Genomic DNA, 13,835 nt, shown 5'->3' with positions numbered 1-13,835 from the left:
CTCGCAGTAGACGCTGCTGGGTGTAAACTTGAAATTACTAAATGGGTCAACTGATTCAACCTTGTCTGTAGCTGAGGGCCGATTCCCGGTGCCTCGCGGGTGAAGACTGAGCAGAAGTATTCATTTAACAGTTGGGCTTTTTCCAAGTCCTTCTCTACATAGTCACCATCTGGTTTTCTGAGACGTACTATCCCGCCTGAGTTCTTATTTCTGTCACTGATATACCTGAAGAAAGATTTATCTTCTTTCTGGATGTTCTTTGCTAGAGACTCCTCCATGCGGAATTTGGCCTCCCTAACTGCTGTTTTGACGGCTTTTGACTTGGCCAGATATTCTATTCTAGAGTCCTGTTTCCCTGATTGTTTGTAAGAGATGAATGCTTTTTTCTTCTCCTTGATGAGGTCCGAGATCTCTGTAGAGAACCACTGTGGCTTATTGTTCCTACTCCGTTTGCTTACTGATTTAACATAGCAGTTTGTTGCTTCCTGTATGGTGGTTTTCAAAGTCGACCACATTTCTTCCACGTTGTCGGTTTCTGCTTGGCTTTGTAGCGCCTGGTGAACGAAGTCTCCCATGTCTTGGAAGTTTGTGTCCTTGAATTTGAGGACCTTGGTCAGTGTGGTAAATTTAGTGAAACCTTTCCTGAGATTGAACCATATCATATTGTGGTCACTGGAGGCCAATGTGTCACCCACCGAGACCTCTATGACACTTTCTCCATTGGTAAGTATCAGGTCCAGTATTGCCTGATCCCTTGTTGGTTCCAACACCAGTTGCCTGAGTCTTGCTCCATTCAAAGAGTTTAATAGCTTCCTGCTGCTGCCGGAAGCAGAGGAAAGTGTGACCCAATCCACATCAGGCATGTTGAAGTCACCTACTTGCAGAGGACCCAGAAGATCAGGAAATCAGCTCATCTTTTTCTCCTTATAGCGGGTCCTCGTAGGGGGGATGACGCTTCCAAGGCTACCATTGCTTGCTGGATCAAGGAGACTATTGCTTCCGTTTATTTTCTTCAGAAAAAGAATGTTCCGGAATTTCTCAAGGCTCATTCTACTCGCGGGCAGGCAGTTTCTTGGGCTGAGTCTTTGCTGGATATTTGTAAGATGGCGGTCTGGTCTTCTCTACATTCTTTTGTCAGACACTACCATGTGGACATTCACGTGCTTCGGGATGCAGTGTTCGGTGCGCATGTTCTGGTGTTGGCCCTTCGGGGTTCCCTCCCATGATGGGGACTGCTTTGGTACATCCCGCTTGTAAGATTAACCCTATGCTGGTCTGGAGAGTTGCTAAAGAAGGAGAAATTAGATTCTTACCTGCTAATTTACTTTCTTTTAGCCTCTCCAGACCAGCATAGGACCCCCACCCTTTCTATTGTCATGTTCTTGCGTTCAGATTTTCATTTTTCGATCGGTGTCTAGTATTTTTCTAGGGCTGGGGAGATTAAGAACAATGGCTGTGGCTTGGCTGGCGTAACTGGCGAGCTGTGGGGACCTTTGCTATTTGCATTTGTTCCTTTGCATGTTACAACAGCATTTCTGTTTTTATTGTGGATACTCCTGTTCGGAGTCTTGTTTGTTTTTCTGTATATAGTTCTTAGTTCTGCTTGGCTATTTGACAGACTAAAGTAATTAGGGAGGGGTCACTTATGTACAGTTCCAGAGTTTTGTCTCAGTCTCCACCTGCTGGTCATGATGAGATATATACCTGCTTTTAAGATTAACCCTATGCTGGTCTGGAGAAGCTGAAAGAAAGTAAATTATCGGGTAAGAACCTAATTTCTCCATTTAAAGAGTATGAGAGAGACACCTAGGTACTGCAAACAGCATGAAGGTCACTGTCCAGAAATATCAATTCTTAAAAAAAAATTTTAAAAAAGTTGTAGTAATTGAATGTATTAGTGATTGCTGGTCATGAATCTCATCAGCTGTGACCTGTAAGCAATAAAATACTCTCATTGATGCAACCTGAAGGTCTCATTCTATAAATTGACTTTTATCATGGTGTAGCCCACTTTAAGGCTCAGTTTTAGGGAAACAAAGTCACTCTAAACTATGATGAAGAACCCACTTTGGGTAGATCCTATATTTGGAAATATTTATGTTACTTCCACTTGCTTTCTAGACAACTGTAAAAAGTTTGGCCTTGTGTTTGACAATGTTGTGGGTATCGTAGAAGTGATTAATTCAAAGGACATTCAGATTCAGGTAAGAATTAATTGAAAATCAAAATGCAAAATTATTTAATTACCAATATGTTCTTTTTAAGTGTAAGGGAGACCTGTTATGTACCTGGAAACTGTAATGGGGACTACTCACTAAACTAAGCATATTGCTTTGGGACCAGAGCAGACATAATATCCACACTTTCACTGCAATTACTGCAGGAGTTGTGCTAGTATTTTATAGACACACATACAGTAGGTGCCTATTACCTTTATAAAATAAGTGTCTTCCTACCATATTAACATAGGTGCCCTGTTATAAAATTACTCCCATACAGTACATGTACACCAGGCTTGTCCAGCCTGTGGGCCAGAACTTGGCCTGCCAACTCCATTTTCTTGACCCACAGAAGCTCACTTAAGTTTTGTGATGGGATCCCTGTTTCCCTGCCATACTGGTCTAACTGGGAGCCTGAACCATGTGGTACCGGAAGTTGAGGCTGTTCCCATGGTATCATCAGTTCTCGCAAGTCTTGATACCATGAGACTAACTTCAACTCCAGTGCAGCACAGAGGATCCTGTTAGAGAATTTCATTGCTGTCAGGGAAGCAGAGAACCTGAGAAATTCATCTTCCAACACCAGAGAGGCAAGGATCCATCAAGGGCAGCAATTGGCAGGTGAGGAGAAAGAGACAGGGGGTACATATAAGAGAGAGCATGAGTGAAGGATGAAAGGCATGGGGAGAGAACATCAGTCTGGCACTGGCAAAAAGACAAATGGGGAGACAGAATTGTGCAAAATTTATGTACTGCTTATAGGCAAAGCTGAGGATGGGAGGGTCATAGGAACTGAAAAAGCATGAAGTTTCATTTTGAAACTGCCATTGATATTACTTAGATAATAGGGAACAGTGGCATAGCCATGAGGGGCTCGGACCCCCCCCCCCCCCCACACACACACACACATACTTTAGGCTCAGGCCCCCTCCTAACCTGCACTACTCTCTTTAAATGGCTGGTAAGGATGCCAAAGCCTCACCAGCCAAATAATTCATTTCCAAGCCACTCTCCTCCTCCTGGCGCTGCTGTAGTAACTCAGACATCAGTGGTTGCTTCAGCTGCTGGTGAAAGAACTGAACATGCTCATGTCATCCAGAGTTGACAGCTGGAGGCACTCTGCCGATTTCCAGGTTATTAAAAGTGAACCAGGAGGAGGGGGTGTGGCTCAGCAGGGAATTTTTGTGGCTGGTGGCAAAGATACTAATTGTAATGCACTTCTGCCCCCCCCCCCAAAAAAAAAAAAAAAAAAAGAAGTCAGAGGGCTGGCTATACCTTTATTGGGGAACCCATAGATTAAGCTTCCTCAGCCCCAACCATAACCTTCCCAGCCTTCAGACATGATAGGGGTGAATGGTGCAAGGGGAGAGGAGGGAGAAAGACAGGGGCATAAAAAGGGCACCCAATTAGAAAAACTTAAATGACTACACAGCAGGGGTAGAACTTTTTTTTATTATTATTACTTGTTATGTTAATGTACTTTATACTGAAATGATTTTTATTAGAGCTGACAAAATAAATCACAGGTACAATGATTCAACCAGACAAAGCAGTGCTTCAAAAACAAATTATCCAGAACTCCCCCCCCCCTACTTTAAAAGTTAATAATTATATGTAAAATAAACAATTGAAAATAAGGTGATACCTTAGGGCTCCTCTTACAAAGCGGTGAATAACTACATAAGAATAGCCTTACTTGGTCAGACCAACGGTCCATCAAGCCCAGTAGCACCTGGCCAAAACCCAAGAAGTAGCAATATTCCATGCTACCGATCCAGGGCAAGTAGTGGCTTCCCCCCCATGTCTTTCTCAATAACAGACTATGGACTTTTCCTCCAGGAACTTGTCCAAACCTTTCTTAAAACCAGCTATGCTATCCACTCTTACCACAAACTCTGGCAATGCGCTGAATGTGAAAGAGCTCGTGGAAATTGAATTGGCTTCTTCACATTCAGTGCATCACTGATTGGTAATGCTGCTTTGTATAAGGAGCCCTAAATAAATTTTTTTGACTAGTTTTTGGAGGCTAAAACCTCCTCCTTCAGGTCTGGAAAGTATAGTGGTGTTCTAATAATGCCTGTCCTGACTTAAGGAAGAAGGTTTTGGCCTCCAAAAACTAGTTAAAAATGTAATGTTTGTCCAATTTAAAGGTATCACCTTTTTCTTCCGAGAGTGTGAGTGCATGTGCACACGTGTGTTTTCATTGGACAAGCAGGCAGCATATTCTTATATGTGGATGACATCAGCCAGTATGGACGGTGCTAAAAGTGTACTGCTACTTTAAACTTCTTAAGAAGCTTCGAGACTGCCTGCACCGTGCGACTGCCCCACCTAATGTCGGCTCACGGTTTCTCAGTTTTTCGTTCTCTGCAGAGAGAAGTTGTGTTTTGGACTCGGTCCAAATCCGTTGCCTTACCAAAGTGCTTTTTGCCTTTTCGGCTCATTTTTCTTTTCTATAATAATAATAGTGCCATATGTGGATTCTGATATTTCTGTAGAAAACACTGATTCTGATCCTGAACCCACGTTATCTGCTCCAGAGTCATATGGCATCCTATCAGATCCATCTCCTCCATTAGCAAAATGCAGATCTCTTCCAGAAGGACTTTCTTTCACTAGATTTATCAGGGGAAAGCTTTGCCTGTTAAGCTGGAGTCAGACACTGAGCCCAGAGCAGAGCTTCTTGAGGCGTTAAGACTTTGATGAATCTCCTAAAGAGCTCCTCAAATTACTTCTTCACAATCTTCTTAAGGAGACTCTTTTTAATAACTAGAAGACTCCTCTTACTCTTCCCATAACTCCAAGGAAGATAGACTCCTTATACAGAATACAATTCTGTTCTGACTTTAATAAGCCGCAATTGTCACATCAGTCTTTACTGGTGGAATCTACTCTTAAAAAATCCTCCAGTACCAGAATATATGCTACTGCTCCACCAGGACGTGAAGGCTGCACCATGGATAAGTTTGGGCATCACCTCTTTCAAAACTCTAAGTTAGCCAACAGAGTTCTCAGTTATCATTCCTATGTATCGTTTTATCTCAAACAACTCATAAAAAAGTTGGCTGATTTTGAGCAATATATTCCATCTGCGCAACTTCCAGAATTCCAGGAGACTGCTCATAGCCTCCTCCAATCCAGAAAGTTTATAGCCAGATCAGCTTTTGATGCATTTGATGTGACATCCAGAGCATTGGCAATGGCTATCAATATAAGACAGCTTACATAACTGTGAGTCTCTGACATGGACATTAATATTCAAGATAACTTAGCAAATATTCCCAGTATTGGTGAAGAGCATTTTGGGGACAAAGTGGAGGATGCCACCCAAAGACTTACCCAGCATGAACAAAGCTGGACCACCTTAATAGGATCAAGGACTAAGACTCAGCCATCTAAATCTTCCCAGAGATCTACTTCCTTTTCATATAAGAGGCATTATCCAACAACTTCATCCTCTTCAAAACCCCCACCACAGAAGAGGCAGAAATTGCAAAAGGCTCAGTCTTCTGCTCCTCAAAAACCAGCTCAGTCTTTTTGACATGCTTCTAGAGAGCATAGTCGGAATACCCCCAACTCAGCCACCTCCTCAACCCATCGGAGTCCAACGTCCTTTATTTTAACTGGGTCCTCAATGTCATTCAGGAGAGTTATTCTTTTCATTTTATCACCGTTCCTCAAAAATCCCTCCAAGAGAGTCCTCTGTTACATCTCAACAGACATCCCTTCTGCTTCAGCTAAATGCCATAGAAGTAGTACCCCCTTCGCAGAAAAATCAGGGGTTCTACTCCATGTATTTCCTAATTCCAAAGAAGTTGGGAGGTCTTCATCCCATTCTCGACCTCCGAGCTCTCAACAAATAGTCAAGGAAAAGATTTGCATGCTATCCCTGGGAACCTATACCCCCTTCTAGATCATAAGAATTGCCATACTGGGACAGACCAAAGGTCCATCAAGCCCAGTACCCTGTTTCTAACAGTGACCAACCCAGGTCCCAAGTACTTAGCTAGATCCCAAGTAATAAAACTGATTTTATGTTATTTATCTAGGAATAAGCAGTAGATTTCTCCAAGCTATCTCAATAATGGCTTCTATTTTAGGAAAGTAGCCAAACCTTTTTTAAACTCCGCTAACTAATTTCACCACATTTTCTAGCAACGAATTCCAGAGTTTAATTACATGTTGTGTGAAGAAATATTTTCTCCGGTTTGTTTTAAATCTATTTAGTAGCTTCATCACATGTCCCCTAGTCCTAGTATTTTTGGAAAGTGTGAACAAGCAATTCACATTTATCCTTTCCATGAAAGGATTGGCTGTGCTTTCTAGATCTCAATGAGACCTACATGCACATATCCATACACCCCGATCACAGAAAGTTTCTTCAATTTTCTGTGGATCATCATCATTTCCAGCACAAAGTTCTGCCATTCGGCCATGCTTCATCTCCAAGAGTATTCACAAAGTGCCTGGTGGTAGTAGCAGCAACCCTCCTTACCCATGGGTTTCAAGTGTTTCAGTATCTGGACGACTGGTTGAGAAAAGCTACATCACCTTAAGCAGTGCACTCAGCAACACAAGTGACCATAGCTGTTCTCCAGCTTCTAGAGTTCAAAGTCAACTTTCTAAAGTCTCATCTTTAACCCTCTCAAGTGGTGGAGTTCATAGGAGCCATACTCAACACCATTCTTCTATGGACTTTCCTACCCCAACAAAGACAAAACACCTTGCTACACCTTTGCAATCATGTATCCACTCTGCAATACATCTCAGCAAGACAAATGATGTGTCTCGTGGATCACATGGCATCCACAGTTCATGTAACTCCCTTCGCTCGATTTCATCTCAGATTAGCTCAGTGGGCCCTAGCATCTCGGGCCATGGATTCCTTATCCCAATGGATCAAAGTCACCTCACATCTTCATCAATCTCTCCAGTGGTGGTTGAATCTGATAAATCTCTCCAGAGGATTGCTATTTCACATCCCTCCACATCATAAAATACTCACAATGGACATGTTCATATATGCTTGAGGAGCTCACCTAGATGGTCTCAGGGTGTGTGGTCTGCTCGAGAGAAGAACTTTCCTCCAACCCTATTGGTTTCGCCAGGCTCATGGTAGTTTTCAATAACCCTCTTCTCAGAGGCAAAATCCTGGCAGCTAGGGAGTTCCATATTTGAGAATATACTACCTGCTTGTCCTCAGATAAAGCATAATTACTCACTTGTAGCAAGTGTTATCCTAGGACAAGCAGGCAGCATATTCTCACATGTGGGCTTTGTGGATGATGTCACCCCACATGTGAGAATATCTGCTTGCTGTCCTCGGATAACACCTGTTAAGGTAAGAAACTGCTTTATCTGAAGACAGGAGGCAGATATTCTCACAACACTCCCTCCTCTCCTAGTTAGCTTCTTAGCTTTATTACTGAACTGACAGTCCTGCAAGCCAATGTTAGGTGGGAAGGCACCTACCTGCATGTGTGGTACGGGCAATCATAAACTTTTAAAGTGACAGTACACTTTTTGACTGTCTGTGCCATGTTCCATGAATAACGTCACCCATATGTGAGAAAATATGCCTGCTGTTCTCAGAAAACACCTGCTACAGGTGAGTAACTATGCTTTTTGCACATTTAAACTGGATACATGGTGTGTTTTTTTTCTGCTTCAGGTCATGGGGAGAGTGCCAACCATTTCCATCAATAAAACAGATGGTTGTCACATATACCTCAGTGAAGCAGCATTAGACTGTGAGATTGTAAGTGCAAAGTCATCTGAAATGAACATCCTTATCCCTAAGGATGGTGATTATGTAAGTATAATGATTTCTCTTCTTTAGTGTTAGAAGATTGAACTGTGTTGGAATCTAATGTACTGTGGCACAGTGCTTACCGTAGACCAGCTGTGGATGATGATAGTGCATTACCACCTTTTTTGTTTACATACTACTGTTCCTAGAGTTACCATATTACTTCTTGCAAAAAAGAGAATATGTGGCTCTACCCCCAGCCCTGTCCCATTTCATTCCATGCCAGCCCAGCCCCCTCCTGAAAGTGACAACAGAGAGAGAGCTCCGAAGCTGGCGTGAGTAGTAAGTTCTTGACTGCTTGCGCCAAAGTTTAAAAGGTATGGGGAAGAGGCAAGCGTTCGGCAGGGGAAGGGGAGGCAGAGAGGAGGGATGCCAGCACTCCGAGGAAGACCGCCTCCCCTCGCATCCCCCTACCTACGCCACTGCTCTGCGACCACTTTTGTGAATAGAGACCATATCTGCTCTTCTTCAATCCCCAGGAACCACTCCTGTCTCCTGAGAAAATTAAAGTGACATGGGATAGGTGGCAAAATTCAGTTGTGGATTAGGAATTGGCTATTGGATAGAAAACAGAGGGTAGGGTTAAATGGTCATTTTTCTCAATGGAGAATAAACAGTAATTATATTTCAAATACTCTGAGCTTTTCACAGCTTCTAGAATATCTAATTTTAAGCTATTTCATGAGCCTCTGCCCCACCACTCACCGCCTCAAAATCCTTTCATCGCAACAAGCTTTACGTGGTCATTTCCTGATCAGCTCCTTGTAATATTTATTTTCCTTTTCAACTGTTTTTAAAAGTGCATATGTGTCTTACATTATTGCACTTCTCCCTGTATTTATGTGTTTATATAATAAAGTGCTCCTTGCTTACTCATTTCAACTTCCTATAAATATATTCTTTTTATAAATATATAAATAGATATAAATAAAGCAAATAACTTAGCTTAGTTTAGTGTTGTTTAGTTCATGTACACCTCCTTTCTTAAACCTTCAATTTAATTTGTTCGGCTTGGGAGGGTTAGACCCGACATGTTTCGCCCACTGCTTTGTCCACCTTTAATTTTTCAAGTTGTTCATAAACACTTTCTTCAGTGAATGGCATGATATCTACTCCATTCTTGTATGTAACTTTGCCAGACAGACAATCTTGGTCCTTCTCCTGGATTTTCTTGCTTGAACACAGAAGTATTTGTTTAGCATGTTACTTTTTCCTCATCACTCTCCACATATCGTGAACCAGGAGGGAGAAGTTACAAGCATTAGGTTTTAAATCCTTGGTTTCTGCTAGGTTTTCATATAGGGTCTTGACTTACACATGCCAGTTTAACACGGCTTCTACAATGGTTGAAAGTTTAGGTCCTGTTGTTTCGACTATTGTAAGGAAGCCAGATGATAGTTTTTATAGGTTGACTGAGTTAGGGTTGAGTATCTTTTTGAGTGGGGTGGTGTCCTTGGTCTGGGGTTCTGTAGCTGAATTTGTGAGAAGGAACATGATACGGTAGTGGTCATACCAGGGTACTGGTTCAGAGACGTAGCGTTGGTCTATTGCATAGCTTTCTGCATCAGCCCCTGAATCTGTTACCTGGGCCAAATAACTTTCTCTGTCTTCTTCACTCATCCTCACCCCATCCCATCCTCGTTGTGTGCACTCTTTGGATCTGTTCAAACTTCTGCTCTTCTGATATTTGTAATATTTCAGTTTGGTTAACATCATAGTATGAAACAGTGTCTCATGGATTTCAGAATAAATTTATTTAAAAACATTTATTGCAAGAAAACCTAAATCCTCATTCAATGCAATTTACAAGAAAAACATAATAAAAAGAAAAACCATCACTTCGATAAATCTAAATAATGTAATCAAAATTATACATAATGAATGTAATATTACCCAGTGGCATAGCAAGAGAGGTTGGAGCCTGAGGCAATGGCGCCCGGCATCACTGTGCCCTGTGCCCCACACCCTTCCCCACTGCTTGAGCACCCCCTACCACTTGAGCACCCCACCCCACGCATCTCTTGAAATGTTCGCTGGCTGCTTGTGCCAGTAAACATTTAAAGAGGTGCGCAAGGGGAGGAGAGGCACCAGCGCCCCCCCCCCCCCCCGCCACCGAAGATGGCGCCCAGGGTGGTCTTCCCTCCCCGATCAACTTGCTCAACCTTACAGCATCCATCCATCCATTAGGTAATCATTTGTCATAGCCTCCTAGGATCCAGCCTCCTCCCTGAGCTTTTATCAGCTTTCCTGTCCCACACTTATCGATCAGGAAATAAACCTTTAGTTTCCTCTGAAACATCAATAGATTATGCTCCTGCCTTAACTCAGCTGGGAGCTTATTCTGTACAGTTGACACTGCTACAGAAAACTCCCCAACCCTCCACCAGTGTAATCCCATCTGAGAGTGGATCAGTATTTGCAGGAAATCTACTTGGCTTAATCTCGGTGCCTTACCCAGCTCATATTTTTGCAGCTTCCCATCAAATACTGCAGTCATTCCATCCACAAAATCTTAAATCTAATCTAATTTAATTTAAACCTTAAGTTTATATACCGCATCATCTCCATGAGAATGGAGCTCGACACGGTTTACAAGAACTTAAAATAGTGGGTAGAGAAGAAGAAAAAGGATTACATGAACTTATGTGTAGAAGGGGGGAGAGAAATGTCTTCAAGTTTCAAGTTTATTAAAAAAATTTTATACCGCTCATTCAGATTGCTAAGCGGTGTACAGCTATGGTAAAAAGCTAATTTTTAAAAAGAAACAGAACCAATTAGTGTTAAAATATTGTGCAATACAGTATCGAGTTAATAGACTTGAACAATGACACATATACTAACTGGACACAAGAGGGGAAAGTAGGACAGAAATCACAATATTTTACTATAGAGTACATTTAGGGATAAAACAACAGGAGAGGAAAAGGACTTTAGTTATTTTAGCCCTAAAAAGGACAATTTTATCCAAAAGCATCCTCAAATAAAAATTGCTTTCATTCCCAAATTGGAAGCTCATCATCATTATTACTATTATTATTTATTTATATACCACTTATATATCCCAGTGGGATCTTAATCGGTTTACATTTGAATAGTGGTCAGGTAATCTAAGTGTTTTCCCTATCTGTCCCAGCAGGCTCACAATCTACCTATGGTAGATGGTAATGGAGGGTTAGGTGACTTGCCCAGGGACATAAGAAGCAGTGCTGGAATTGAATCTGCAACCTCAGAGTGCTGAGGCGGCAGCTCTAACTGTTAGGCCACTCCTGTTTTAAAATATCATTTACATTCTTGTGCCCCTCCCTGACAATACCCTGGTTGCCACATTCTGGAGCACTTGCAACCTCTTCAGCTGGTTACCTGGTAATCCAACATATAAGAGACTGCAGTGCTCTGGTGTATTTATATCTCCAACACCCTCCAAATTCAGGCATAACTGTAGATGAGTCTCAGCTGACCATAGGTACCCCCTGAATGTCTAATCCAGTTGGAATAAAATGTCATATCATGATCCAGGAAGACCTCCAAATCTCTTATCTCAATATAACAAGATAAATTATGACCTTCCTCCTTGGCAGCACTGGGAAGAAAGAGTCAGAGCTCCACAGAACAAACTTTTGTCTTCTGGGTGTTTAGCTTTTAAGCACCATACAACTTGGACCCCTAAACCCACTCCCCAGGCCCACCCAGTTCCACCCATCTCCATTACACCCCAGCCCCACCCCCACTGGGTTTTGAAAAGCTGTCCGGACCCACAGAAATCTGGATGTCTGATAACTCTACATACGACTAGCTTTCAACCAAGTTGCAGCTTCTCCCAAATAAGCATTTAACTTCCTGATAATTCCTGGCAGTACCACGATCTGAATATCATCTGCAGACATAAAAGACTGAAAAACATGATCTCTAATCCATAACTAAATAAAAAAGTGAGAGAAATCTGAGGGCTAGATGTGAAAGCATGACTATCTGAAGGGTGAAGTGAGGATTTTCATTTCTGTATGGCACAATGCTGACTTCCTAGTACTAATGATTGGGAGGATGAGGCTCTGTTAGAAACTCTTTCAGTCACCCGGAGCTAGCTGCATCCTGTGAGTTTTCATTTTGGAAATCAATATGGGGGTCCAAATAAATAGTTTATTGGAAAATCCGGTGGCCCTGTCATATGATACTATTTTATTTGGCATGTTAATGAGGGCAAAGAGTCAAATATCAAAACTCAAAAAATAATAAGCTCTTGCTAATTATGACTGGAGTTGCCATTCAACAAATTACTTTTAATTGGAAGAATTGGAGTAGATTAAACTTTAATTTCTGGTGGAATTCTTTATGCCATATATATAAGATGGAAAGAATATTAGCCATACAGAAAGGACATATTAATAAATTCAAAGATGTTTGGGGACCATTATCAGATTATTGTAATGAGTAAATAACACTTTTCCCTTATTTACAAAATTGTAACTGAGAGGGTGGGGGTGGGGGGGGGGTTTCTGATCTTACATTAATTGCTTTGATTAGTAGAAAAGAATATATTATATGATAAAAACATTCACTAACAAGAAAGGATGTCTAAATACTATACATTGGATGTTGTTTTTGAATATATATTATATGATATACATGATTACATATGATATGGTAAGGGGGGGAGGGGGATAAATTTCATTAATTTAAGATGATTATAATAGAAATTCAAGTGAAGTTTGTAAGTTTAAATGTTATTTCTGATTACACTTGTAAGTTGTAAAAATGAATAAAGAATTAAAAAAAAAAAAAGGCCAGCCTCTGTTTTTCTAAATATCATTGTCAATGTTTTTTTAACAGAAAGAATTTCCTGTTCCTGAACAGTTCAAGACATCATGGGATGGCTCCAAGCTAGTCACTGAACCTGCAGAGATAATGGGCTGATCTCCTTCCATCACACAGCCCCCAACTAAGGAATAATAAGGAAGCAAAACAATCACAAAAAAAGGGCAAAATAACAATACCTTAGTGCGGTGATCTGCTACTGGAGGCTTGGACACAGCGCCTCTGCTTATTAAAAACAATAATGCTATATTCTTGAAGAAACGCTTTTAGTAGAATTTTGCAGTTTTACACATAGTTTCCTTTCATTTGCACTTTCTAGAAATTGCATATCATCATGTGACTATAGTAGAAAAGTTATTGCACACATATTAGTTGTTTCCAGCACTATCTATGTTACTATGTTATGTTACATACAGTGCACGCCATATAGGATACACTTCTTACACTTACTGTTTTAAGTTCATTCCTTTCCTCGGTATGTCTGTCTTAGGTTTATTATAGATGGATCATTTGTTTTCTATGCAGTGAAAGCGTATTCCAGTGTACAGTTTCTGTAATTTCTGTATGTCTCTACTTTCAATAGATTACTGGAAAACTACAAATTTCAATAGTGTTTACCAGCAAAAAATGAAAATTTGTGTAATTTTATCAAGAGATTTCTTCTCTCTACCTTTTTTAATTGCCATACGCAGACATGCTGCCAGCATATAGCAATAACATGCATTGTTCATGCCAACCTTTTCTGTGCATGTTGTTCTTCATACTTGTTTTCTACAAGTTAAGAAAAAGATGGCACCAAACCTGCCCCTCCCCCCTCTCCTGTTCTGCTGGTCACCAGAGGCAGTGAGGTCTTCTACTCAGCTATAACTGTTCTGGAATCCATATGGCAATTCTGCATTTCAAGATCTTCAGAAGAGCAGCCCTCTTACAGCCAGAGGTGCCCACCTACTGATCTCATATGCTTCTTGAGCAGAATTTTCAGTAGATTATGTTGC

The 13,835-nt window shown here is 41.2% G+C and overlaps 1 protein-coding gene across 2 annotated transcripts in view; it reads left to right on the top strand.

Annotated features, from left to right (window-relative positions):
* CAP2 (cyclase associated actin cytoskeleton regulatory protein 2) overlaps positions 1-13,496 on the top strand; it is a 191,862-nt gene extending 178,366 nt beyond the window's left edge. For both annotated transcript variants that reach the window (XM_033934598.1, XM_033934599.1), the window contains exons 11-13: positions 2,122-2,204; positions 7,891-8,031; positions 12,856-13,496. In XM_033934598.1, the coding sequence (XP_033790489.1) occupies positions 2,122-2,204; positions 7,891-8,031; positions 12,856-12,939 (308 nt within the window). In that variant the 3' untranslated portion in view covers positions 12,940-13,496. The remainder of the gene's footprint in view (positions 1-2,121; positions 2,205-7,890; positions 8,032-12,855) is intronic.
* Positions 13,497-13,835: the final 339 nt, after the last annotated feature.

The sequence above is a fragment of the Geotrypetes seraphini genome, chromosome 2, assembly GCF_902459505.1.
Source record: "Geotrypetes seraphini chromosome 2, aGeoSer1.1, whole genome shotgun sequence".
NCBI classification, from domain to species: Eukaryota; Metazoa; Chordata; class Amphibia; order Gymnophiona; family Dermophiidae; genus Geotrypetes; species Geotrypetes seraphini.
This window is presented reverse-complemented; position numbering and strand designations above follow the sequence as displayed.